The sequence below is a fragment of the Rhinolophus sinicus genome, linkage group LG03 (genome assembly GCF_036562045.2).
Source record: "Rhinolophus sinicus isolate RSC01 linkage group LG03, ASM3656204v1, whole genome shotgun sequence".
Taxonomy (NCBI): Eukaryota; Metazoa; Chordata; class Mammalia; order Chiroptera; family Rhinolophidae; genus Rhinolophus; species Rhinolophus sinicus.
In genome coordinates this window covers 123,404,027-123,431,045 of record NC_133753.1, presented here as the reverse complement: position 1 = coordinate 123,431,045, position 27,019 = coordinate 123,404,027, and the positions used below count along the sequence as shown (strand labels likewise).

General features: G+C 36.3%; 1 protein-coding gene across 2 annotated transcripts in view; it reads left to right on the top strand.

The window, feature by feature from the left end:
- Nucleotides 1-17,884, top strand: part of DCP2 (decapping mRNA 2) — a 42,020-nt gene extending 24,136 nt beyond the window's left edge. For both annotated transcript variants that reach the window (XM_019727793.2, XM_019727794.2), the window contains 7 exons: nt 4,728-4,880; nt 5,002-5,114; nt 5,215-5,322; nt 7,225-7,360; nt 13,989-14,084; nt 15,786-15,837; nt 17,517-17,884. In XM_019727793.2, the coding sequence (XP_019583352.1) occupies nt 4,728-4,880; nt 5,002-5,114; nt 5,215-5,322; nt 7,225-7,360; nt 13,989-14,084; nt 15,786-15,837; nt 17,517-17,680 (822 nt within the window). In that variant the 3' untranslated portion in view covers nt 17,681-17,884. The remainder of the gene's footprint in view (nt 1-4,727; nt 4,881-5,001; nt 5,115-5,214; nt 5,323-7,224; nt 7,361-13,988; nt 14,085-15,785; nt 15,838-17,516) is intronic.
- The last annotated feature ends 9,135 nt before the right edge of the window (nt 17,885-27,019 follow it).

Sequence of the window (27,019 nt, the reverse complement as noted above, 5' to 3'; positions counted from 1 at the left end):
ATTGCCAATAGTTTTCCACATGGTTGTATCAATTTACATTCCCACCACCTCCATATGAGAGTTTTAGTTCTGGCCTACAGATGGAATTATCAATTAAAAAGAATTTATTCTGTGTTAATGGATTGGAAGAATTAACATTGCTAAAATGTCAGAACTACCAAAGCCATTTATAGATTCAGTGCAATCCTCCCATCAAGAGTATCAAGATTCTAATGGCATTTTATACAGAAGTAGAAAAAACAATCCTAAAATTTATATGGAACCTCCAAAGGTCCTGATTTATCAAAGCAATTCTCAAAAAGAAGAGTGGAAGGCATCACACTTCCTGATTTCAAGCTGTACTATAAAGCTATAGTAATCGAAACAGTATGGTACTGGAATAAAAACAGATCAGTGGAACAAATCAGGAGCCCAGAAATAAGCATAAGCATATATACAATCAGCTAATACTTGACAGTTGAACCAAGAAAACTCAGTGGAGAAAAGACAGTCTCTTTAGTAAATGGTGCTGGGAAAGTTAGATATCCACATGTAAAAGAATGAAACTAGACTCCTATCTTACATCACTCATTAAAGTTGAAATGGATTAAAGACTTAAATGTATCACATGAGACCATGAAACTCCTAGAAGAAAACAGGAAAAAAGCCCTTGACATGGGTCTTGGCAATGATTTTTTGAATTTGACACCTAAAGCACAAGTAACAAAATAAACAACTGGGACTATATCAAATTAAAAAGCTTCTGCACAGCAAAAGAAACAAAGTAAAAAGAATGTACGGAATGGGGAAAATATTTGCAAACTATATCTCTTAAGGGTTAATACCAAAATAAATAAATCATAGAACTTATCAAAAACAAATCCAATTTAAAAGTTGGCAAAAGACCTGAATAGATATTTTTCCAAAGAAGATGCACAAATGGTCAACAGATACATGAAAAGGGAAATGCAAATCAAAACCACAATGAGATATCACCTCATACCTGTTAAAATGGCCATTATCAAAAAGATGAGATAATAAATGCTGGTGAGGATGTGGACTAAAGGAAACCCTTGTGCACTGTTGGTGGGATTGTGAACTGGTGCAGGCGCTGTGGAAACAGTATGAGGTTTCCTCAGAAAATTAAAAATAGAGCTACCTGATGATCTGGCAATTCCACTTCTGGGAATATATCAAAAGGAAATGAAAACATACCTTGAGAAGATATCTGTCAGAGAAAGACAAATACTGTATTATCTTACTTAGCTGACCCTTGAATAACAGTGTTTGAACTGTGGGTCCACTTACACGCAGATGTTTTTCAGTAAATAACCTGTACTGGTTTTAGTCTGCGGTTGGGAATCTGCGGATAGGGAGGGCCAACTATGCACTGTTCCATGTCATTTTATGTAGGGGACTTGAGCATCTGCAGATATTGGTATCTGTGGAGTTGTGGAGGTCCTGGATTGAATCCCCCATGGATACTGAGGGAAAATTAAGTTTTGAGGGAGTCAAAAGTTATATGTGGATTTTCAACTGCTCAGTGGTCACCTGTTTGTAGAATCTGGAAAAAAAAAAGCATTAAAAAAGAGATCAGATTTGTGGTTACCAGAGGTGGGCAGTTTTGAACTTACATTTATAAGATAAATAAGTACTAGCGGTGTGATGTACAACATGACGACTAGTAGTTAGCACTGTTGTGTGATGCATATAGGAAAGTAGTTGAGAGTAGGTCCTAAGAGTTTTCGTGACAAAAAAATTTTTGTTTGCTTTTTATTGTATCTGTATGAGATAGATGGATGCTAACTCAACTTACTGTGGTAATTATTTCACAGTATATGTAAGTCAAACCCTTATGTCGTACATCTTAAACTTACATGGTGATGTATGTCAGTTACATCAATAAAACTGAAAAAAATCTTACGGCTATTTTGCAGTGTATACAAATATAGAATCATTAGGTTGTATACCTGCAACTAATATAATGTCATGTTAATTATATCTCATTTAAAAAATTTTAGTCACGCTTAGGGGAATGTAATGGTTTATCATTGTGTTTAATTTTGAATTTTCCTGAAGTTTAATGATGTTGAGCACATTGTCATATTTTTATTGGCTATTTGAATGTCCTCTTTTATTAAGTACCCACTTAAATGTTATCCATGTTTTTAAAGTTGGGTTACTTGTCTTATTGATATATAGGACTTTTTAATATACTCTGGATTTGAGGGTATTGTGAATGTCCTCTGGTTTACGTCTTTTGACTCTCTTAATGGGGCCTTTCACAAAGAGAAATAATTTTCTATGTCACTGATGTGTAAATTTTTAGGTAAATCAGTCTTAATGGTTATAAATCTAATATCCATCAAGATTGATTTATAATAGAAAACATTTTAAAGCTCTGTTTAAGCAGTAGAGTAGATCTAAGAAAATGAAAACCAAAGCATCTCAGTTTTTACTCTAATGGGAATATTCAGATACCGTACATGAGTTGTGAAATAAATCCGACGATTAATGTTTTAATTACATTGTATTTGTATATAAATGTTAAGATTTGGGGAAGTGGGAAACCATGAAACCTCTCACTGAGCCTTCAGAGTTTCATTTTGGAAAAGGTGTATTGTTTTGCTATGTTTGAATGTCAGTGATCACCTCTACCATAGACTATTTCCATGTATACCTACAATGCCAGATATAGAAATAAAGAAATGAGAACTTTTTTCCAATGTCACACATGTACTTACCTGGTTTGCCATTTCTAAAATAGGAAATACAAATAATGTCTTTCCTTTTCTGTATACCATTGAACAATTTTCAAGTGAATATGTTCAACCTACTTCTTAAAATTAGGAACAAAAAATTGAGCATACTTAGGAGAATACAGAAATTGTGATAGAAATGAGCTAGGTGTCATGGAGGAACTTAGCTTGGGAGTCATAGACTACACGTGCTTGAGAGAAGACTAGATTTGCCCTTAGTGAGGTAGGAAGGTGTACATGAACTGACAAGGGAAAGAGGGAAGAGACCAGAGAATGAGGGAAAGGAATGGGTAGAAATATCTCCTCCACACCTGTGCCTTGGGACAGATTCAGGCCTGTGCATGTGTTCTAATGTCCCGCTGATTGATGGGGAGATGCTGAAACCAGAGGGAGGGGGAGGAGCTGCTGCATGAAAAATGCACAGGGGTTTTTAGCCACTGAGAGTCCAAAGCCTTTTTGATTTTGGAGGTGAAATGAGTAAGGACGTTGTCAGAGTAATACAAATGTTACTTGAAGGAGAACTTTAAGGCAAGAAGAGACCAGTGGTTTTTACTTTAAACAGAAACCCAGTATGTTAATCAGATTAAGCATAGCTTGTTTGGTTGAAAGAAAAGGTGAAGGCTAGATGTAACATTAATTCCTGATATTTATGTTCTCCCAGTTCTTCCTCCCAGCCTTTGAGGCAGTCCTGAGGAAAGGGAGTTTTAGAACCATTAATCCAGTGCACTACTTTTCAATTCTTTTGCATTTACAAACTTCCACCAATGTGGTTGTAGCTGTACTTTTGGAATTGGTCCATTTAAATGTTAGTATAAACCACAATCCAGTGTTCATGTTTGAAAATAGTTTTATTTGGGTAAGACATTTTTTAGTCTAGCTTGGTATACATACAGAGTCATGGATGCTGTGACTAAAGTCCACCTGTGGTCCCCAGTGATGCACTTCCACAGATTGGGAACCACTGAGGCACTCTTAACATCTTAAGGTTTCTAGAGCCAGTTACAATGTGTATGTGGGGACTTCCCCACACCAGTAAGAAGTTTTAGATACCAGGTGGGTTTCCTACAAGTCAGCTCAAGTCACACTAGATACCTGAGGTAGCATCAGATCAGGACAGGTGAAGAGCTCAGTCCTACAAGACTGCCTTCAATTCACCTGCCAGTCTCCAGTCCAGGTTATCTGTCACCTGTGCTTCTGACCGGCTGGCTAGAGGTTGAAAGTTCCAGTGAACCCCTTCCTTGAGTTCAGAGGAACATTTTACTTACAGATTACTGGTTAATTAGAAAAGGATATAACTCCCGGAACAGCGAGATGGCAGAGATGCATAGGGCACGCTACCGGGAAAGGGCTCGGAGCTTCCATGCTTTCTCCTAGAGCACCACTCTCTCCAAATCTCTGCGTGTCCACCAACCTGGAAGCTCTCGGAACTCTGTTCTTTCGGGTTTTTATGGAGGCTTCATGACTGAGGCCTGGTAGTGTAAGTCATTGGCCATTTGCTGTTGAGCCCAATCTCTGGCCTGTCTCCCCTCCCTGGAGGGTCCCAATCTTCTCACATGGTTGGTTTTCCTGGCAGCCAGCCCTGATTCTCAGGTTTGTTCCAAAAGCCACTTCACTAACATAATAAAAAGCACCTTTGTTGATCTTATCACTTAGGAACTTCCAAGGGATTTAGAACCTGTGTACCAGAAAGGGGAGACAAAGACCAAATATATATTTCTTACTGTAAATCACTATATCACTCATGTCCCTTCATTGAATAGGTGAAGAAACTGAGGCTCAGGTATATAAAGAGGTTTCTCCATAGTGGAACAGGTCAGTAGAGGCAGAGCCAGAGCTAGACACTGGGTATAATCGGATTTCTTGACTCCTGTTTTCATGCCTTTAATTGCCTGCATATTTCTGAATTTTTGCCTTTGAAATACATTTTAATGAACTCTGGAGGTCTGACAGCAAAAATTGAAAATCATCATCCAAATTTGTTACTTCCAGGTCTTTGAAGAAACAGGTTTTGATATCAAAGATTATATTTGCAAGGATGATTACATTGAACTTCGAATCAATGACCAGCTTGCTCGTTTGTACATCATTCCAGGAGTTCCAAGAGACACAAAATTTAATCCAAAAACCAGAAGAGAAATTCGGGTATGTAATTGAAAGTATTTTCAGGTTGCTGGACAGTAGCCCAATTGAATGAAGTAGGAAATTGCTTTTAGAAACTCCTTGATAAATAATTAACTAAATGAATTATTTTCATTTGTTTCAGAACATTGAGTGGTTCTCCATAGAGAAATTGCCCTGTCATAGAAATGATATGACCCCAAAATCCAAACTTGGTTTGGCACCTAACAAATTTTTTATGGCTATTCCTTTTATCAGGTATGTTCATATTGAAATACAAAGCTAACCTTCATAATTGTTGATTGTAAGTTTCTTTATATAGCCAAGTTTTAAAAGTGAATTCTTAATGTTTCCGTAGACCGTTAAGGGACTGGCTTTCTCGAAGATTTGGAGATTCCTCAGACAGTGACAATGGATTTTCCTCAGCTAGTAGCACACCAGCTAAACCCACGGTGGAAAAATTGAGGTGAAGAAATATGTTCATAGGATTCTGACTTTCTAATAGTTTTTAATACAGTAGCATTTTGCTTCTAAAATTTGCAGAGCTATTGGATTTGTTTTATAGGTAACTATTTTGTTACTGGTCTCTCTGATAGTAGAAGATTTTTTTTTTTTTTTTTTTTAAAGGGTTTTTGATGAGATTAAAAAGGTTAACTGGAGTTAGAAAGGAGCTTCAGGTACATTTTTAAAAAGTGTACACAAGAGAGTACCAATACTTTAGATAGATTGAGTAGATAGATAGACAGAAAGGAAGAAAGAAGAGAAAAATCTATGTTTATACTGCTGTTCTCTGTTCTCATATTGAGGATATATTGAGGTCTGGTTTTGTGTAGGGAGATGAAGGATGCTGAGGTATCATTTGTTCAGAAAGAACTGTGAAGAGGGGGGTGGACTTCCTTCTTTCCCTAGTATCATAAAGAGTGACTGTTACATGGATATGAACCATAAAGAACGTTTTCTCGGTTGGCACTTAATAGTATCTAAACCACAGTTACAGAGCAGGCTAAGTAATTTTGTTAAATGAGCATATGTATTTGTCATCAGCTTGCTAGACCTTTGCCTATATTAGGTTCAGAGACAGTTCTTTTTACATTTTCTCTAATTTAGATGTACTGTTTTTATTCTAGAGCTTTAAAAATTAAATAAGAGTAAACCACATCTGTCAATATTTTTTAAATACATAGAGAATATTCCATTTTAGTTGGGTTTTATGAATACAGGAGCTTGGACTAAATGTATTAGGAGTCCTTTCTGCCTCAGAATTATGATGATTACCAAATTATATACCACTAGACATAAGTGAAACAGTATAGAAAAAGTAAAGTAGACAGGAATGCAGCCAAGATTAAAAAGAAACAGACACTAAAAAGTTAGGAAATAGTACTTGAAAAAAAATTGTATGACTGCATGTTTGGGAAAATCTATCTACCATAGGGTGATGTAATTCTCATATTTTTTAGTCTTAAGGTTTATGGTCTTAGAGACTAGAATAAGGAAATAATAAACCAACTTCTTAACCAAATTCAGGTTTCTTAGAGAGAATAGTGTGTGTTTTAAGTATATGGACTAATGCCTGTGGTGATGGGTGGAGGAAATATCTAAATTTTGTCTAAAGAAAGAGTAGAGGGGCTGTAATTTTATTGTAATTTTTAAATGGGAAAGGGGAAGAACTCTGAAATATTTAGAAACAATCCTAATACAGCCCTTGGGATTAGTGATTCTGGACTGTATTATACATGTAAGTGGTACTATAGAATGATATTTCTCAAACTGTTGCATGAGTACAGTCTTACAGTTGCATGCTTTTTGCATAAGAATTTGAGACTGAATTTTTAATTTGCTCATCCATTGTCTTAGGTCCCTTATATTTTTGCTTTAAAATATAGCTTAATTTTTCATATTCTCTTCCAGCATGGATGGGGTCCGTAAATGACATGTACAGGATCAAATTCTATACTTTAAACATCCTAGTAAGAATATGAGTTGTCTGCCTATTAAGGAGGAAAATCCAGTTATATTTGTTTGTTTCAACTAAATTTCGGAAGAATTATTTTCTTCACATTTTTAAAAGTATAATCACTTGTAGGGAGGAGGTGGTGTGGATAGTTTAGAAAAGTGTGGGATTAAAAATAACAGACTATTAATTCATTCAAGAAATACTGAACACCCGGTACTCTGCTGCTTGCTGGGGATAGTGAACAAAGCAGATGAGCCCCTGCCCTCATGGAACTCACATTCCAGTAAAAGGATATAGACAATAAATAGCAAAGTAAAATTTGTAGTCTGTGTGGTAAACTATTGAGGTGTAGGAAGAACTCTAAGTGAAAATTTTCTGATCTTATTTTTATTTTTTTAAATCTTGGTATAGTCGAACCAAATTCCGCCACAGTCAGCAGTTATTTCCTGAAGGTTCTCCTGGTGACCAGTGGGTAAAGCACAGGCAACCATTGCAGCAAAAGCCATATAATAATCATTCTGAAATGTCTGACCTTTTAAAAGCAAAGGTGAGTGATACACATTTAAACTTTTCACAACTTCAGGTCATTTGACTTTGAAATGTATCTGAATTGAAGAATTGCAAATTAACATTTCTAGAGCTCTGTATTGTTGATCAAAGGCTCCTGTGTTCCTGACTTGTGATGTAAAGCAGGGGTGAGACTCCTCAAACTTTATAGTTTGCTGTAAATCCAGTGTAGTAAGTAATAGGAATTGACATCTGACTTTGGTATTTGCTATTAGTGAAAGATTCATTGGTGTATTTTATTCTAGTGTATGATTATAACACTATCCATTCTACTCTTTATTTCTTAGTTTTCAGTTACAGTTGACATACAATTTTGTACACCTGAAACTAACATAGTGATTAGGTATTTATATAACTTATGAAGTAATCACCCTGGTAAGTCTAATACCCATTTGACGCCATATATAGTAATTATAATATTATTGATTTTATTCCCTATTTTGTACTTTAAATCTTCGTGACTGTTTTTATAACTGGCAATTTGTACTTCTTAATCCCTCTCTTTTCACCCAGCCCCAAAACCCCCTCGTCACCCCTAGTCTGGCAATCATCAAAATGTTCTCTGTGTCTCTGAGTTTGTTTCTGTTTTGTTCTTTAGATTCCACATATAAGCAAAATCTTAACGGTGTTTGTCTTTCTCAGTCTGACTTATTTCACTTGGCATGATACCCTCTAGATCCATTCATGTAATTGCAAATGATGAGTTCATTCCTTTTTTATGGCTGAGCAATATGCCGTTGTATATATGTATCACATCTTACCACATCCAGTTGTCTTTTGATTGGAGTATTTCATCCATTTACATTTAAAGTAATTATTGATAGGTATGGTATGTAGTTTTTGCAATTTTATTATTTTCTGATTTTTTTGTAGTCCTTCTCTGTTCCTTTCTTAGTCTCTTGCTCTCTTTTGTATGTTGATGATTTTCTATAGTGTTGTATTTGGATTCCTTTGTGTGTTTTTTTAAGTTTATTGGGGTGACAACTGTTAGTAAAGTTACATGGATTTCAGGTGTACAATCTGCAGTACATCATCTATATATCACATTGTGTGTTCACCACCCAGAGGCAGTTCTCTTTCCATCACCATATATTGGCTTTCTATTTCTTGTATCATAGATTTTTGGTTTGTGGTTACCAGGTTCTTTATCTACCTAGCTATGTTTATAGCAGTGTATTTTAAGTTGATGGTCACTTAAGTTCAAAAATATTCTAAAATCACAACCATTTTTACTCATCCCTTCCATGTTTGTTTTTAACTTCTTTTGTGTGTGTTTGTATCCTTTAATTTACTCTTGTAATTACACGTGATGTTCCTACTTTTGCCTTTTAACCTTTGTACTAGCTTTAATGTTGGTTGATCCACTGTTTTTGTTATGTTTGCCTTTGTCATCGAACATTTTTTTTCTTGTGATGTTTATTTATTTATTTATTTATTTATTTATTTATTTATTCCTTAAAGAAGTCTCTTTAACATTTCTTGTAATATTGGCTTGGTGTTGAGCTCATTCAGTGTTTTCCTTGTCTGGGAAGCTCTTTATCTGTCCTTCGATTCTAAATGATAGCTTTGCTGGATAGAGTAATCTTGGTTGTAGGTCCTTGCTTTTCATCACTTTGAATATTTTGTACCAGTCCCTTCTGGCCTACAGTTTCTGTTGAGGAATCAGCTGATAGTCTTGTGGGAGCTCCCTTGTAGGTAACTAACTGCTTTTCTCTTGCTGCTTTTAAGATTCTCTCTTTGTCTTAAATCTTTGGTGTTTTAATTATATGTCTTGGTGTGGGCCTCTGGGTTCGTTTTGTTTGGGGTTCTCTGTACTTCCTGGACTTGTACCGTGTTTCTCCGAAAATAATACCTAGCCGGACAGTCAGCTCTAATGTGTCTTTTGGAGAAAAAATTAATATAAGACCTGGTATTATAAATTTTACTTATTTTACTATAAGACTGGGTCTTATATAAGACAGGGTATAATGTAATATAATATAATATATGTATAATATATATAATACAATATCAGGTCTTATATTAATTTTTGCTCAAAAAGACGCATTAGAGCTGATTGTCCGGCTATGTCTTATTTTCGGGGAAACAGGGTATATCTATTCCCTTCACTAGGTCAGGGAAGTTTTCTGTCATTTCTTCAAATTGGTTTTCAATCTCTTCTCTCTCTTCTTGTGATGCTAATATTGTTATGCTTGATGTTGTCCCTTAAACTATCCTTTTTTAAAATTATTTTTGCTATCCTGATTGTTTTCTGCTATCTTCCAAATTGCTGATTTGATTTTTTGCTTTAATCTGTTGTTGATTCCACTAATGATTCTTCATTTCAGTTATAGTATCCTTCGTCTCTGACTGGTTCTTTTTTATGTTTTCTTTTTCTTTCTTTTTTTTTTTTTTTTAATGTTTCCATTGTGATTCTCATTGAGATCTATTTTTTCCCTAAGTTCATTGAGCATCCTCATAACCAGTGTTTTGAACTCTGCATCTGGTAGATTGCTTGTCTCCATTTTGTTTAGTTCTCTTTTTTTGGAGCTTTGTTCTATTCTTTTATTTGGGACATGTTTCTTTGTATCCTCATTTTGGCTGTGTTCCTATGTTTATTTCTATGTATTAGGCAGATCTGTTACATCTCCCAGTCTTGGCAAGGTGACTTTATGTAGTAGGTGTCCTGTGGCACTGTCTCCCTGGTCACCTGTACTGGGTGCTCTAGGAGTGTTTCTTATGTGGGTTCTGTGTGCTTTCCTGTTAGAGTTGAGCCTTGTTTGCTGTTGGCAGATGAGTGGTGGATTGGCCTTCAGGCTGACTGGCTGTGACTACAGCTTATGAGCTGTCGTGTGGGAGCTGACCCATTGGAGTGGGATTCACTTTAGCAGGGCTCTGGTGCCTACTGAGACCACCCTGTGGGTGTGTTGTTTGTGGAGATGGTTGGTGGTGCTCTGCTATGGTCTGAAGCTGGCCACAGGTGTGCTGGTTCTGGGGCCTCTTGGGCAGGGCTCTGGTGCAGGCACAGATTAGCCACTACCTGTTTCCAGCCCGGTGCCATCTGGTAGGAGCTACAAAGTGATCTGTGTTGGTAGATGCCTGTGCTGGGCTTGGAGGCGCCTGGGATTGGCTAAGCTGCACACCGAGGCCAGCTGCCACTACTGCCAGGCTGGGGGCACTAACAAGAGGCACAGGGCACACCGAGGACAGCCACTGCTTGTTTGGGGTTTATGGACCTTTGAGAGATTCTAGGAAAGTCCACAGTGCAGCCTAGACTTGTGTGGAAAAGCTGCTGAAAGAGGTTCAGGCAGGGCTTGGAAGTTGGGTGGGGCAAGGTCTTGGAATTCCCCTGGGCTGGGGTGAGTGGTGTTAGCCAGATTAATGGGGTACTGAGATGTGGCACCTGCCTGCGCTTGTGGGGGGAGGGCTCAGAAAAGAGGAACAGTGGCGTCTGTTAGCACTTCTGTCCCCAGAGAGAGCTGCCCTCACCCTTGTCTCTCCAGCCCTCACCCTGAAGCTACTCAATTTATTTCCTTCCTGGATGTCCCTGGTGCTTTCGAACTGCTGCCCCTGCGTTGAAACTCTAAGCGAGTGAGTCTCTGCTCAGGCCCTTTAAGATCTGCAGTGTCTCAGTCTCTAGCAGCCTGTTGTCTGTCTCTGGCTTTCACAGCTAGATATGGTGGAGGCACTCCTTACTGGCACTGGTGTGCTGGGGAGCCTAGTGTGGGGCTGGGACTGCTCGCTCCTCAGGGGAGACACCTCCGCAGCTGAGATGTCCCTCCTGATTCTTAATCACCACTCAGAGGGTGTGGGACCTGCCTGTTCCACATCTCCACCCCTCCTACCAGTCTCGACATCGCTGCTGCTTTCTATCCTTAGTTATAGGGATTCTGTTCAGCTGGCCGCTTCTGGTTCTCGGGATGGTTATTGATGCTATTTAGTTGTAGTTTTGATGTGGTCATGGGAGGAAGCAAGTACAGCATTTACTACTCTGAGACCATCTTCACCAGAAGTCCTCTGTTCTTCTCTTAATGGACTTTTGGTTGTTTTCAGTTTGGGGTTTTTACAACAGTACTGTTAGGAATATTGTGCATGTCTTTGATGAACATACACAGTTCTTTTGGTATACATAACCAATAGTAGAATTGTTGGGTCACTGAATATGCTATGTTCTTGAGCATACACTAGAAACAATATTCTCAAGTAATTTATATCCTCAGCAAAATATATGACAGTTCCAGTTGTGACACATCCTTACTAATCCTCGGTATTGTCTGCCTTTATTATCTAGCCACCCATTTTGGTGCCACTTTTTATTTTCATTCTTTTAAAAAAATATACTGGGTCCATCAAAATTAAAAGCTTTTATGCATTAGAGGACACCATCAAAAGAGTGAAAAGACAACCCACAGAATGGGAGACTGTATTTGCAAATCACGTATTTGATAATGGATTAATTTCCAGAATATATATAAATATAAATATAAATATAAATATAAATATATATATATATAACTTCCTAACTCAACAACAAAGAAACAACCCAATTAAAAAATGGGCAAATGACTTCAGTAGATAATTCTACATAGAAAATATACAAATGGCCAATAAGCACATGTAAAGATGCTCAACATCATTTGTTATGAGAGAAATGTGAATCAAAACCACCGTGAGATATTACTTCATATCCATTAGAATGAATATAACAACAACAGCAAAAGAAAGAAAGATAACCAGTGTTGGTGAGGATGTGGAGACAGATTGGAACCCTCATGCATTGCTGGTGGGAACGTAAAATGGTGCAGCTGCCACATAAAATAGTTTGGTGGTTCCTCAAAAAGTTAAACCATATGACTTTTCATAAACCAGCAATTCCACTCCTTAGGTATATACTCAGAAGAATTGAAAGCAGAGGCTCAACAGATCCTAAATGGAGGTCTTAGCTCCTAGCACATGAGGGACTCAGACACATATATAAGTGTTCATAGTAGCATTATTTACAGTAGTCAAAAGGTGGAAACAACCCACATGTCTGTCAACAGATAAATGGATAAAATATATATACACAGCAGAATATTATTTAGCCTTAAAAGGAATGAAATTGTTGCATGTACGTGCTGCAATATGGATGAACTTTAAACACGTGGTAAGTGAAATAAGCCACACAAAAGGACAAATATTGTATGATTCCTCTTATATAAAGTATCTAGAATACAGTAGTACCTCGGTTTGTGAACGTCTCCGTTGATGAACATTTCGGTTTAGGAACGCCGTAAATATTATGGATCTATGGTATCATTAGATAGCAAAATTCATGCTAAATTTGCAATTTTAGGCGTTGATTTTAAAGGTCTGGAATGGATTAATCCATTTTGCATTACTTTTTATGGGGAAACCGTGCCTTGGTTTTCGAACGTTTCAGAACTCGAACAGCCTTCCGGAATAGAGTCTGTTAGAAAACCAAGGTACCACTGTAGATAGATTCATAGAGACAGAAATTAATTTGAGGTTACCAGGGCTGAGGGAAGAGGGGTGGGGAGGAATGTGAAGTTACTTAAAGAGTACAAAGTTTCTGTTTGGGATGATGACAGAAATTCTGGAGGTGGATACTGGTGATGGTTGTACAACATTGTAACTATACTTAGTGCTGCTGAATTGTACACTTACAAGTGGTTAAAGTGGTAAATTTTATGTACATTGTACCACAATAAAAAATAAATACCAGGAAGAGCAGGATGGAATTGAATTAAAATTATGTGATACAATGAGTTTCTAAAGCCCTTATTTCCCTACTATTCTTTATTTAGTTTAACTTCTTGTTTCAAGCTATTTTAGGAATTGCTTATTTTTTTCTGTAGGTAGACGGAATATAAATAAATAAATGTATTTTTATGTTTCTAAATAATAATAAAGTTATTATTTTATGCACATTGTTTTAGCCAGTCCTCTTGAAGAACTGTTCTTTCAAGACCTCTAAGGATAAATTAATGTTTAAAACTGTATTATAAGTTAAACTTAGAAATTTTTTGTAAGAAAACTCATTTTAAAACAGTATAATAGCAGGATGTCAGCTACTGCATTTTTAGGTTTTAGGGATAAAGTTAGAGATAATGGCGCAAATTTGAAAAACCCAATCTTACGTATGTTTTATAAAAAGAATATTAATTTCAAAATGCTTACTAATAATTTAAAGTAGATTATAGGGTAACAATTGATCACATCTGCATGTTCCCTGCTCTGAGAGCTGTGGTCAGTGTGCTTCGGCGTTTCCTCACAGAGGTTTTCTTTGATAGTCACACAGGTTTTCAAACTTGTTCCTGTCCTCCTCCCATTGTTTTTAACTCATGCATTGAAAACAAAAAGCAGAAATAGGGATAAGGCAAGAGATGTGGAAAGATTTCTAGGGACCTTGCTTTGTGAAACACTATCGTCTATAAGAAAAAATACCAGTATGGTGTGGTTCCCTAATGTTTTAGGAAGATTTGGGGTGGGGGGGTGCTTTGCTAAACTCTGATTCATCCATTAAACAGATTCATAAGGGTATATATTCTTTTGTCCTATTACATTATATTTATGTAATATAATTTATGTAAAGATTTACATTTTATTTTTTCTTATTGCAAACACAGAATCAAAGTATGAGAGGAAATGGCAGAAAACAGTATCAAGACTCACCTAATCAAAAGAAAAGAACAAATGGGGTCAAGCAGCAGAATCCCTTGATGGTAAGAGTTACACCTCTCATACTGAGAATGCAGTTCACCCTTTTTAGTTCTCTAGAGTGGGGTGGGGCATTGTCAGGGCACATCAAATTGTTATCGACAGGATTTTTATGGAGTGAAATTGTGTAGTTCATCCATGAAAAATCTGTTTGGCTGCTTTCTGTTACAGATGTGTAACATTGAATCGTACATTTAAACTTTGTTTTTTTTATGTGATTATTTAAATTAATGTTAATACTGTAAAAACAATATGTAGTCAGCCCTGCTTTCCATAGCACGTCCTTGGCTATTGTTTTATGTTCTTCTAAATAGAGTCTATATTATTTTAATGAAATTAAAAGTTTAGAAGAACATAACAGTGTATTTCCTTCAAGTTGTTAGAATTTAGAAAAAATAAATAATGCCATAGCTATTAGGTTAGGCCCAAAGACAAATCACTGTGAGCATTTTAAGGCATTTACTTCCATTCCTTTAGTCTGTGCTTCAGAAAGTAATTCGTAACTAACGGTCTCCCTGCTTATCTTTTCTGTGAGTCTTGATGTTTGTTTGTTGAATTTTCTTACTGTAGCTTCACTCAATTTTTCTTTCATTAACAGTGGATGATAACAGTAATTTTTAGTTTTTAACAAAAATATTTTGCCTGAATTCCCTAGGTTCTGTACCCAACTTGGGGCTTGTTGATACCACTAGCAATGACATGTTAAAGATGGGTTTACAGTTAGACTGCATGCCCTTTACTGTTATTACACTTTTCCCTGTCAGGTTGGCAAAGATGGACAGATAGCCAGTTGTGTATTGTCGAGTGTATTGGTGATACTTAAACATTAATCGTTGATATAGCCTTCTAGACTGTAGTTTGGCTGTATTGAAAGCCTGAAATAGTTCCTATCTTGGTTCGCTAAAAGAGAAATTTAAAGTATATTCACCCCATTACTCTTTAATACTGAAAACAATCTAAATATCCAAGAAGATAATAGTAAATGACAATATTGTAAATCTATGCACTAGACTACCATGTAGTCATTAAAAAAAATGATGATACAGATTTGTATGTATTGAAAAAGGAATATGTTCACAGTATGTTGCATTTAAAAAGTAGTTTTAGGGGCGGCCGGATGGCTCAGTTGGTTAGAGCGCACACTCTCAACAAGGTTGCTGGTTCAATTCCCACATGGGATGGTGGGCTGCGCCCCCTGCAACTGAAGATTGAAAATGGCGACGGGACTTGGAGCTGAGCTGCGCCCCCACAACTAAATTGAAAGACAACTTGGCACTGATAGGCCTTGGAGAAACATGCTGTTCCCCAGTATTCCCCCAATTTAAAAAAAAAGTTGTAGAATAATAGCATATATTGAATAATTCTATTTTATTATATAATTATATGAAAATAATTCACATGTGTCTTCATAGAAAAACTGCCTTTCTAGGTTTTTTTTTTTTTTTTTTACATTGGAATGAATAGTAATTACCTCTGGGTTGAGAAATGTAATGAATAATTTTATTTTTTCTGGTGTTTCTATATTGTATACGTATTCAAAAACTAAAAAAGGCTTAGGCTTAAAAAATAAAAATACCAGTGCGGGAATGGGGATTGTGATTATATTCCTGGTTTAATTTTCGTCCCGAGAAATTTGATAATATATCTTCTTATAATAAGTGAAATAACTGGAGATGTATGTTGTGTTTGTTTATTTTTTTTAATAGAAATGTGAAAAAAAACTTCATCCACGAAAACTTCAGGATAATTTTGAAACAGGCAAGTCATTTTCTTTTTAAAGTATCTGCCTGGTGGGATTTGGTTTGACTTTGGACTAACCTTGATCTTAGAGGAATGTATGATAAATTGTAACAGGTTAGCAGAAAGAGTTGCCACGGGTTCTATAGAGAGAGTGCAAATATGTGGTCAAGTTCTCTAAATATAAAACTGGCTAAAAGGAATTTATTTAAATTATCAAGGTGAAATTATTCTTTCAGTGTGCTATTTGTGAATGTCAAGCCTTGGTGCTGTGCATAAATATTGTAAATAGATAAATAATTGCTTAAGTATTAGGAGAGTAGAGCCAGATATTGTAGAGGTGAGGAGACCTCATTCTGAGTGCTACATAGAATATTTGTAAGGGGAGCACAACTTCAGAAGGGGAACATTTATCCCCTTTTTGAGGTAGTGATCAACTTTTTAAGGTGGTACTAAAGATAGCTCTTACTATTAAAATGACATTTGGAACTTCTCCACCGTCAGTTATCAAGAGTAGGTGTGTGGTCTGATTTGGAAAGTAATGCTAATGAATGTAGGAAGTCCTTTGGTAATATTGGCTTAATAGATATCAGTTGGAAGTGCAGTAGAGTGTTTTTTCTTAGGTGAGGGTTTGAATTGTATGAAATTCCCTGTGCTGTAGATCTGCATTTATTCAATATCTACTTTAAGGTTTTCATATAAAAAAGTCTAAAAGGAAAAGCATTATAATCCTATTTTCTTGGAGTACTTACTGTCTACGATTTAAGCAAGATAAAAGGTATTTGTAAAGAGATGTTTTAACCCTATTTTAGAAAGCTCCTGTTTAACGATGAAGAAGCAGGAACTACCATTAGTTTAGTGTAGATAAGTTATGGGGGTAGAAATCCTCTTAGTAGGATTTTTCTGGCCACGTTGGGGGTTGGGACAACATGATAGGCAGATGCTTTAATTAACATAAGTTTAGAAATAAATTATTTCACACAATCTTTAAAGGAGGCAAACTATAACTTCGTATACGCAGCTTAGTTGGGCGTGATATGAATACATAAAATTTTGAGTTGTCTTGGGAAGGAAATATAAAAGGAATCTTGTCCTGGGAAACCGAATTTGAGACTTTCCTCTGCCTCAGCCTCTTGGTGTTTATCCCAAACCCACTTTCCTAGTCAGGTCCCTGCTCAACCTTAAAAAAAAAAAAAAAAAGCACCCCTGATAAGCTGGTGCTGTTGTGCTATGGTTTTGAAAGTTTGGATTTTTCTTTAGGTTTATATATTCCCTGAAGATTTGGTAAGCTCCAGCTTTATTTTTCTAGAATTGAAATCTTTACAAATCTTAATATTATAATTTTAATCTTTGCAATGCTTACCTTTTGATCTCTGTCAAGAAGCTCCCATTATGTTGGCTCAGATTATAAATATTGGAGTCAAACCAATGTATGCTCAGTTTCGAAAACAAGTGAATATTAAGGGTTTTAAAGACAGATTAAGGTTTCGAATGCTTGTGTTGAAATAAGCAATAACAGATTAGAAATTCAGTTGAGTTTAGGGACAGGAAAATATTTTTGTGGTTCTACTTAGGTTGGATTTAGAGTGTAGGAGATAAAAATATACTGTATATGAATTCCTTTATAACAAAAGTTGAAGGGGGCAGTATTTTATTTCTTCCTCAGTTACTGAGCTTGTTTATTTTGTTTTTTTCCACAGACGCTGCATATGACTTATCTTGCTCTGGTGAAGACCAGTTGCTAGAACATGCCGAGGGACAGTCTGTGGCATGTAATGGACATTGCAAATTCCCCTTTTCATCCAGAGCCTTTTTGAGTTTTAAGTTTGACCATAATGCTATAATGAAAATCTTGGACCTTTGATAGCAGCAGGCGTGTTGTGGAAGTCCCAAGGTCAGAGACCTGGTGCATTTGAGTGGGTGTCTCTCTCGCCTTACCTTTCTCAGGTGTTTTAAAGAAATGCAGGGAGGCAATGATGTGTCTGAAGAGATTGTTCTGTGTGCAGAAAAGAGAGTAGAAAGAAATATGAATTTGAACTGTAAATGCAGTTATAACCTTTTATACAGATGTACCTTTTCAGTGTTTGGCTAATGAATTTAAATTGCTTTTTATTAGGGCAGTTTTTTCTGTGATTGTGTTTTTTTTTATATTCTGATCAAGAAAACAGTGTTTGAGTTATCAAGTAGCCAGGTTAATGGGACTGCTCCATCTACCCATTTCAGTGATTATAATAATAGTTTCCTTATTGAAATTTTAAAAGAAACTTAAAACACACAATTAAGTGAATGCAAGAGCTGAAATGTCACAGAAGTCAAGATTGCAGGTCATCTGCTTTGGTGGCATTTTATACGTTTTTTTGCTTCTAACCACTAAGGTCGTCTAATCTTCCTCTGCTTGGCGTTTTATTGAAAGGTTTTATTTGGAGCCAGCATCTGTTATACAATGTTCATGTTCAAAGTGAACTCTTAGCACTTCATTAAAGGGAAACGTCCTCAGCCTGGTTGGGTGGGGAGTTGCTGTTCCAGTTTTGCATTGTGCTGTGTGCAGGCGGTAAACCTGTGAGACTGCTGAGGAGAGCAGCAGAAAGCACAGAGGCCAAGACCCAGCAGCTGCTTCCTTCAGTCACCCTGCCACCAGCCCTCTGGTGTTGTGCAATGACTCTGCTCTCGTGAACATTGAATCTGTATTACAGTTGTGTAAATACGTATGGAATACTGACATTATTAGCTTTTACATTGCATCTCAGTGTTGATCCCTGGAAACTGATGTTATATTAGGTTCCAGTTTGCAGTAGTAGCAGAGACCGACCTGCTTCTGTGAGCATGCTGAAGCCCCTGGATGATGGAGCGATATGGAAGGGGTATGCGATTTACCCAAGTACAAATCAGCATTTCACTAGGGACGGATTAGAACATAAAAGTAACGTACGTAACTCACTCCTAGGAATGTATTTTGCTCTTTCAGGATTCTTAAATCCAAATAATGAGGGCAGTGCCCATTGTAAGAAGGATTTTAGCTACAATTGAGGACAATCACCAGGGCTTTTAGGGGGCTTTAGAGTTTGGGCTGCTTCTGACCTCAGTGAAGGTATTTCTTTGTGGGGGGTAGGGGGGTGTGAGCATATGCGTGCGTGTGCATCTGTCATGTGGGTTTTAAAAATCATTTCTTACATGTGGTATCCACAAAATATATCTCTGCTTGTAAATTTTATTGTAGAAATCTTTATTCTGTATAGATAGCCTATTTAATAGGGGTTCTATTTAACCCAGTGGGACTTTCAAAAGAAATGCTATTGTAAGGAATTCACTTTGTATTACTTTGCTTTAGCTTTTCAATGGCTTGATTTTAAAGGAGAAATTCTATTTATTAATAAAAGTGTCACCCTTTTGGTGCTAAACAGGAGAATTCACAATTACAGCATTGTGTTTAGAATTAGGTTATTTACAATCTTACATCTTTTAATGTGACAGATTTGTGAATCCTTCTGTGACCTTTTTTTAAATGCATTATGTGATTATGTTTGGAAGCTCTTACTGTTCTTTCCAGAAATACAGCTGCTTTGCTTGGGTCTTCTTGAGCCATATTTATAGTTGGTCCCAGCATTCCAGATTTCTGTTAAGTTGTTAAGGGAGTGAAAACTTCGTTTGCCTGATAGGTAAATTGTTTTCACTCATTTACTGTTATCTGGAAACCTTTTAATTTTTAGAGATTTTTGTATATGTTTTTTTTTTTCTTTTTAAGTGAGTAGTATACTATGGTCAGTCTTCTGGTGCCTAGGGCTGGATTTTTCAGCTCTCAATACTAAAGCAAAAGAGATTAGAGTTTTTTTAAATCAGAAGTATGTCTTCTAGTAATGGTGTTGAACCTTTTCAAGAACCAACAAATGATGTCTTCAATTATGGTGGTTTAACCATAGTTAAATGTTATGCTTTTGTGCTGCTTCACTTAATGCACTGTGGAACAAAATAAGGGTATTATTGGGATGGGGTTTTGATAACTTGAGGCTTTTAACTGTCTTGACAGTTTGAAGTTAAAAACAAATGTTAAAAGATGGGACTTAAGTTTGTGTGTGTTGTGACTTAACTATGCAGAAAATGTGTAAGTTGGATGTACCTGCTTTATGTACATCCAGTGTACTTATTCCCTAGAACCTGTGTATTAGTTTCTCAGTGTTCAGGTTTCCTTGAGAAAGGCCATGCTTAGCACAGAACTGGATTTCTCCTTTGAGAAATGTTAGCATGGTTTGAAGAAATCAAGTGATAACAAGTGTTCTCAATATGCAATAATTTACTTCTGTGTGCTGCATTTTATGAAGCTAGATGAGAGTAGTAGTTGTGTTGGCTTCATGTCTTTCAAAGAGAAACAAGTCTTTGAATCCACTTTTTAAATGTTTTTATGTTCCAGCCTTATGTGTTCCAAGGTTCAGAGCACTGTGACTCTTTATTTTTTCAAATTTTGTAGGTGCTTTTATGTATAACTGTAATGATTCGTAGGATGTTAAATGAATTGTTTTTGTATTTAAGCATCGTAATCCAAAAGATAGGGATATGGTTTACATGCTTTCAGAAGTTTTTTATTAAGACATAGCAAATGAATGGTTTTAGGATTTCAAACAGTGACGCTCTGCTGAGAAAGGAGCATTTGGAGAAGTCTGCGAACCTAATAGAACTCGTATGAGCATGGATGAAATTTGAAGATGTTTGAAAATTAAGTTGGATTTTCATGTTAATATATAAAGGCAAGTCTGTGCTGTCAAAGTCATGTGTGGTCATTGCTCGCTGCTTTGAGCTTTGGATGTCCTTATTTTTCTATTAAATATCAGTAAGTACAGATAATGAAGATGTATAACAAAACTTAGCAAAGTTTTAGGGTATAAGATTGGGTTGGTACTTAATTAGTCTTTTAGTCATTTGTCTGTGCAGTAGTTCCCCCTTACCTGTGGTTTTGCTTTCTGCAGTTTCAGTTACCCACAGTCAACTGTGGTCTGAAAAGAATAAATGGGAAATCCCAGAAATAAACAATTCATAACTCTTAAATTATACTCTGTTCTGAGTAGTGTGATGAAATCTCCCACTGTCCCACTCCCTTCAGACTGGGACGCGAATCATCCCTTTGTCCAGCAGATCCACGCTGCATACACTACTTGCCTATCAGTGACTCAGTAGCTGTCTGGGTTCTCAGATCGAGTGTCGTGGTGTCACGGTGCTTGTGTTCAAGTCATCCTTGTTTGACCTCACAGAGGCCCCAAAGCGCAAGAGTAGTGATGCTGGCAATCGCGTATCCCAAAGAGAAACTGAAATGCTTCCTTTAAGTGAAAAGGTATGTATGTATAGGAAAACACAATGTGTGTGTATGTATGTATGTGTGTGTGTGTGTATATATATATATATACACACACACACACACGTATATACATACACACACACACACACACACATATGGTTTGGTCCTGTCCGTGGTTTCCGGCACCCACTAGGGGTCTTGAAATGCATCTCTGCAGATAAGGAAGGACTACTATAATATCAAATAAAAAACTCAAATCTAAGTGAATAGCATCCTTCCACCGGGATTAAATTCTTTAAAACTCAACAAACATTGTGGTGGTCTTTAGAAATGTTCAGGTTTAACTGCATGTATGCATTAGAAACATTTCATTACCTGTTCCCTCACTTATCTTTTTGTTTTGTTTTGTTTCAGTAGTTAGTTAACTTGAACAGTAAGGAGCAAAGTCAATTATGAAAATGAGACTTTTACCAAGTCATTTTTCTTACTGTGACAACATCTCTTGGCTTTCTATATTTTTGTACCAGTGGGGTCGACCTCTGCCTGCCTAGAGATTTTGTTGATTGACAGCTGTTGTGTCCCAGTAGTCTCTGATGCAGTATTTTCTTTGCATATTAATCATAGTTATAAGGTCAGATTCATTAACATTTTTCTGATTGAAGAAAAATGTGTGACCTAGTAATTTTGACTTGGATTATTTTCTAGCCTAGGGAGAGGGCTCATATGTATTGTTTTAATTTTAGATTAATGATAAGCAAGACAAGCTCTTATTTTGTCTGAAGGCATCAATGTCCTTTAAGTACCTGTCTCTAGGTAAACAGGTATTAGTAAAACAACAGTTTTGTTAGACCTTATTCCTGCTAGCTTGGTAAAGCCTAGCTAGAGTTCCTCATTTTGTATTCTGTTCTAAGACTTTAAAGGACATTTGTATACTTGCCAAAATTTCTAAAACTGAGATTATGATAAGCTTTCTCAGAGTGCTTTTCTTCTCCTAGAATTATTGTTTTTTATTTTTTATTTTTTGTGAATTTTTAGAATTGAGTTACTCTTGAAGTTTGTACTCCTGTGTCATAAAGATGGCAGGAAAGGCTCCTATGCTTTCAAAGTAGAGTTCTGGATTGCAGTTTCAAAAAATATGATAGGTTATTCCTGGAGAACAAAAGTCCTGAAGGGAGACGATAGCTATGGTTGCTGGGCAAAGAGAGCATAAGGAAGACATTTTAGAAGACAAATCAATTCTTGAGTGCTGTGTGATGTACTGGTAGAAATGTGAGCATTGCCTAGCCCAAGCAGAGTGTTTTCTAGATCTGGATAGTTCATTTTTCCTAAGTACGGTCGCTAAGCAATCCAGTAAATCTAAAGTCATTTTTCTCACTTTAAAGGCCAGTGTTTGGGAGTCTGGACCTTCCTGTGCTGATACAACTCCAGTCATACTGAAGTGCACTGCTCTCTTACAGGAATACGACCCAGAGCGCGCGCGCGCATCACACACACACACACACACACACACACACACACACACACACGACTACTTCCCGTGGTAGCCACACATTTGTCCTGAATGATGACCCATCCCTTTTCGCCTAGTTGCCTTGTGACAAACAGCATTTACTATTTCAATAGTAGTCTATAGCTAGGGAAAAAAGTTACCTCTCATGGATGGGAGTGGACTCGAAAGGCTGAGTTCCGTGAGCTTAGTTGCTCAGACTTTAACATAAAGTATAAAGAAGTATAAATAAAGAAAACTATAATAAAGTGTGGAAGTCTTATATCTTGAGAGATGTTCATAATTGAATCTTTAATCTGGGCCCCCAGATTAATGAAATCACCAGTTAAGGAGATTCCATTTGTCTCGGGTCTTCTGTGGTTAGCAGAGGGGACGGTCTAGCGATGATAGTAGCTTGAAAGCCAAATCTAAATGGACTTAACCTTGACGAGGCACTTGCATTAATTGTAGTGTTGGTCAAGGGTGGTCTGGGAAAAGAGATTCAATTCAGAAATCATTGCCTTTGTAACTTTGTTCCACATGGACCCTCCTCTTAGTAGACCTTTAATCCTTTTAGTCCAGTGGTGGACAAATGAGGCCCTGCACATATATTTGCTGCTTTTTTGGTGGGAGGGATCTTGTCGATGGTTGGATGGTATTTTGGTTATTGACTTGTGTCTGTTGAGTGCCATTTGAAGACATGTTTCTTAATTCGTTTCCCTGGTGTGACTCGCCAGGAAGAGGCCATTGATCCTTCTCCCCACTATCCCCCCCCCCCTTTGTATCTTGTCCCTTCTGTAGAAGAGGTTTTTTTTGTGTGTGTTGCATCCTTATGGTGAATCTGCCACTGGGGATTTGCAAGCGGTGATCTTGCCTTGAAGAGAAGATCCACTATGATCCTTGGGCCACGAGCAGATTGGAGGACTGTAGAAACCTGTGCTGTTGTGTCTCAATGCACGTAGCTGTCAAATTGGTTTGGGAACAAAGAAAACCTGTGTGTGGTTCTAGGGTGAAGTGGGCAGTGTTCTGCTGGGCCTCAGTCTTTGAGAGGTCTTAATTAACATTCTTAGGTTGTAGACTTTTCTGAGGTAGGATGTAACATTTTAATTCATTGAATCTGAGGTTCTAAGGCAATCACAGCTATAGACTGGTGTGAAATATTTTGGGCACAAATCTACATTGTGAGTCATTTCTCAAGCTTTTAAGTCGTTAGCCTACTGTGTTTCCCTGAAAATAAGACCTAGCCTGACAATCAGCTTTAATGCATCTTTTGGAGCAAAAATTAATGTAAGACCCGGTCTTATATAATACAATATATTACAATATAAAATATAATACCGGGTCTTATTTTACTATAATATAGTAAATTAATTTTTGCTCCAAAAGACGCATTAGAACTGATTTGTCCAGTTAGGTCTTATTTTCGGGGAAACACGGTAGTTCTTTGTAGAATGATAACTTGGCTTATGCTTTTGTGATATTTAGGAATAGACTGGATAGCAGCAAATGAAAGCAAAGTAAAGGTTTTCAACTGTGAATGAAATTGAGAAGGGCAGTAAGTAATGCTTGGCAGTTTGGTTGTTTAGATGTGCTAACACTTTACAGGAGTGAATGAGGAGCAGTGGACTTGGGCACTCTTCGTACTATACAAACGATCCACACTGATAAAAGAGCACAAAAGACGTCTGGAAGAGTTTCTTTGTACATTTCACCACTGTCCTAGGGCACTGCTGTCTCATTTTCGATTTGTGTTTGGATCTTGCACAAGTACCTTTTAATTTCAAAGGCAAGTGTGTAATAACTCTTTAATTTTACTTTTTAAAAAATTCATATTTCAAGAGTTAAGACAGGAGACAGCTAATCTGACTTCCATTTTATGAATAATTATTACAAACACATTCAGTAACAAATAGGGAAAGAAAATAAAACAACTATTTTACATACATATATTTGTGTGTGTGTGTATAGCTATCTATCTATATATATATAGATAGATATACACACACACACATTTTTTTCTTATAATTGTTTTTGAAATTTGCTTATTATCTTTATACCTTATAGAATTCTTTGGTAGATATTGACTCATTCAGATTTCTAATTTTACTTGTTGGCTTTAATGAAAATTTCAAACAATCTTATTTTAGAGTAAAATGATAAATCAGATGGAATTAATCATATATTAGCTAATTTAAGTGTAATCCTCTTATATAAGGTTGTCTTTCATCTGAGCAAAATAGGACAATTTAGTTTGGATGGGAAAGGGAATAATAATTGATTTCTTTTTATACCCTGCCTATTTCCAAAATAAGATATGCTTTTATGCTGTGGGGACTAGGTTATGTTCATTTGTAGTCTTAAAACAGTTTTCTTGGGAGTAGTTGTAGTCTGAAACGGGTGAAGGTATTTATGCTGAGTCATGTTAAATTATTTTACTTGGGACTTAAAAAGCTGGTAGAAAAAATTGATGAAATGGTTTCACTAAATATTTGAGAAAACTGTACTTGAGAATAAATGTGATAACTATATTTGTAAACTATTCAGTAATCATTTTTATCTTACGTGAACTGATTTAACATTTAATTTTTGCCTTAATTATAGCAGCATTTTATTTCTCTACCTTAGGGCATTTTAATGTTTGGCGAAAGACTATAAGTAAACCATTGGAGTAATTCTGTCTGTGGTCGTAATGAAGTTCTTGGTGCTTGTTTTGGCTAATTGTCAAACATTTATGAGAGCAGAAAAGGAATCCCAATATACCTGTCAAGTTCACCCTGTAGTTAAGAATTGATTATCTTTAGAGTGGATTTATTGTGTTTCTGGATTTATTACCTTGTGGCTGAACAGTAGCTTTGTCGCTTTCTCTCAGTGTTAACGTAAGTATAAGGACTGATTTTTCACTTATATTGGGTGAGACCATCATAAATAAAGGAGTGACTCATGTTTATGAATTAATTGGGAGGTCAGATGTTTGCAGGGTTACTACACTTCCAGAGTTGACTAGAAATGCCAGCTGTACTCTCCAGTGAGAAAATGAACAAAGTCCTATGTCTTAACAGTCATGTTCTTTTTGATGTAAATAACACCAGTTTAGAAATTACAAAATGCAATTTGAATGATGGAAGGTTTCCTTTGTATCTGAAAACACTTTTCAGTTGATTGTTCAAATATTGGCTTTCTGTAAAAACATTATCGTGTTATATTTAGACTGTTTGTAGTGCAATATCAATAAATTTTGCTGCTTTGGCAGTTTTAATTACTACCTTAACCCGTTTTCTGCTGTTACTTGTTATTATAGGTTCCAAGTTGCTCATATTTTGGTTGCATCTCTTTGGACCAATAAAAAATGACATGAGATAAAGGTATGTTTTATGATAGGAAGAATATTAACATGTATGAGTCTGCAGAAATGAAAATAAAGAACTGGTATGTATTTTCCATCTCAAACAATTAGTTTGGTTTTTGCTTTAAAGGAAAATTGTAGTGTGAGTTAACTAGATACATAAAATCTAGCAGTTCTTGAAATTGTACTACAACCAGGTTTTCTGAATAGAATTCTTCACAGGCCTCGGAGCTCAGAAGTAAAAAAATATTTTTCTCTAGTAGAGCCCTCAGTGATATGGTAGTAATTTTTATTTAAAATTTTAAGAGTGATCAAGGTATTACACTCATATTGTCAAAGGTACTTGGCTTTGATAGAACTGACAGCACTGCGGTGATGGTCCTTCTAACAGACATTTCTGCAAAGCTGTTTGCCGTCTTTTCTGATAGTCATGTATAGCTTGTACTTCCAATTCTTGATTATATTTTTTTTCAGTGATTTTTTTAGAAAGGGAGAAAGATCCTTCAATAGGTAACTCCCCATTCATACCAAATTTGAAAAGGCAGCCAAGGAGAAATTGGTGATAAATGAGGTTTGGCTGTTTTCACCTAATGTAGTCTTGTAGCCCCCAGCTTTGACTAGAGCTCATGATTTAATATGGAGCATTATAGGTTTGATACTTATTACAGAAGGCAGCCTTACCCTTTAATAAACGCAGTGCAAGGACATCGTGGAATTAGAAATATTTATTCAGAATATAAGAATGTTTGTAAAATATTATAAATGTCTCTGTATAAATAAATGGAGCTTTTTTTTTAAAAAAACAATTCTATATCAAATAACACAAAGTAGCTATTTTATAGCAGCTAAAAACTAAAGGCATCGGGAAATGTTTAAAGCATACAAATGAAGAATCTAAAAATTACAACGTATAGTACAGTGTTAAGTGGCAACTTTAAAATGAGACTTTCAGTACAAACAGTAGAACAATACTGACAAATGCAAACTTAATCACATGTGCTTTAATGACAGTACATTCAAGCAGGTTTTCCTAATAATTCAAGTGGTTTAAATAGCACATTTTCAAATAATAGGAAACTTAAATGTCATG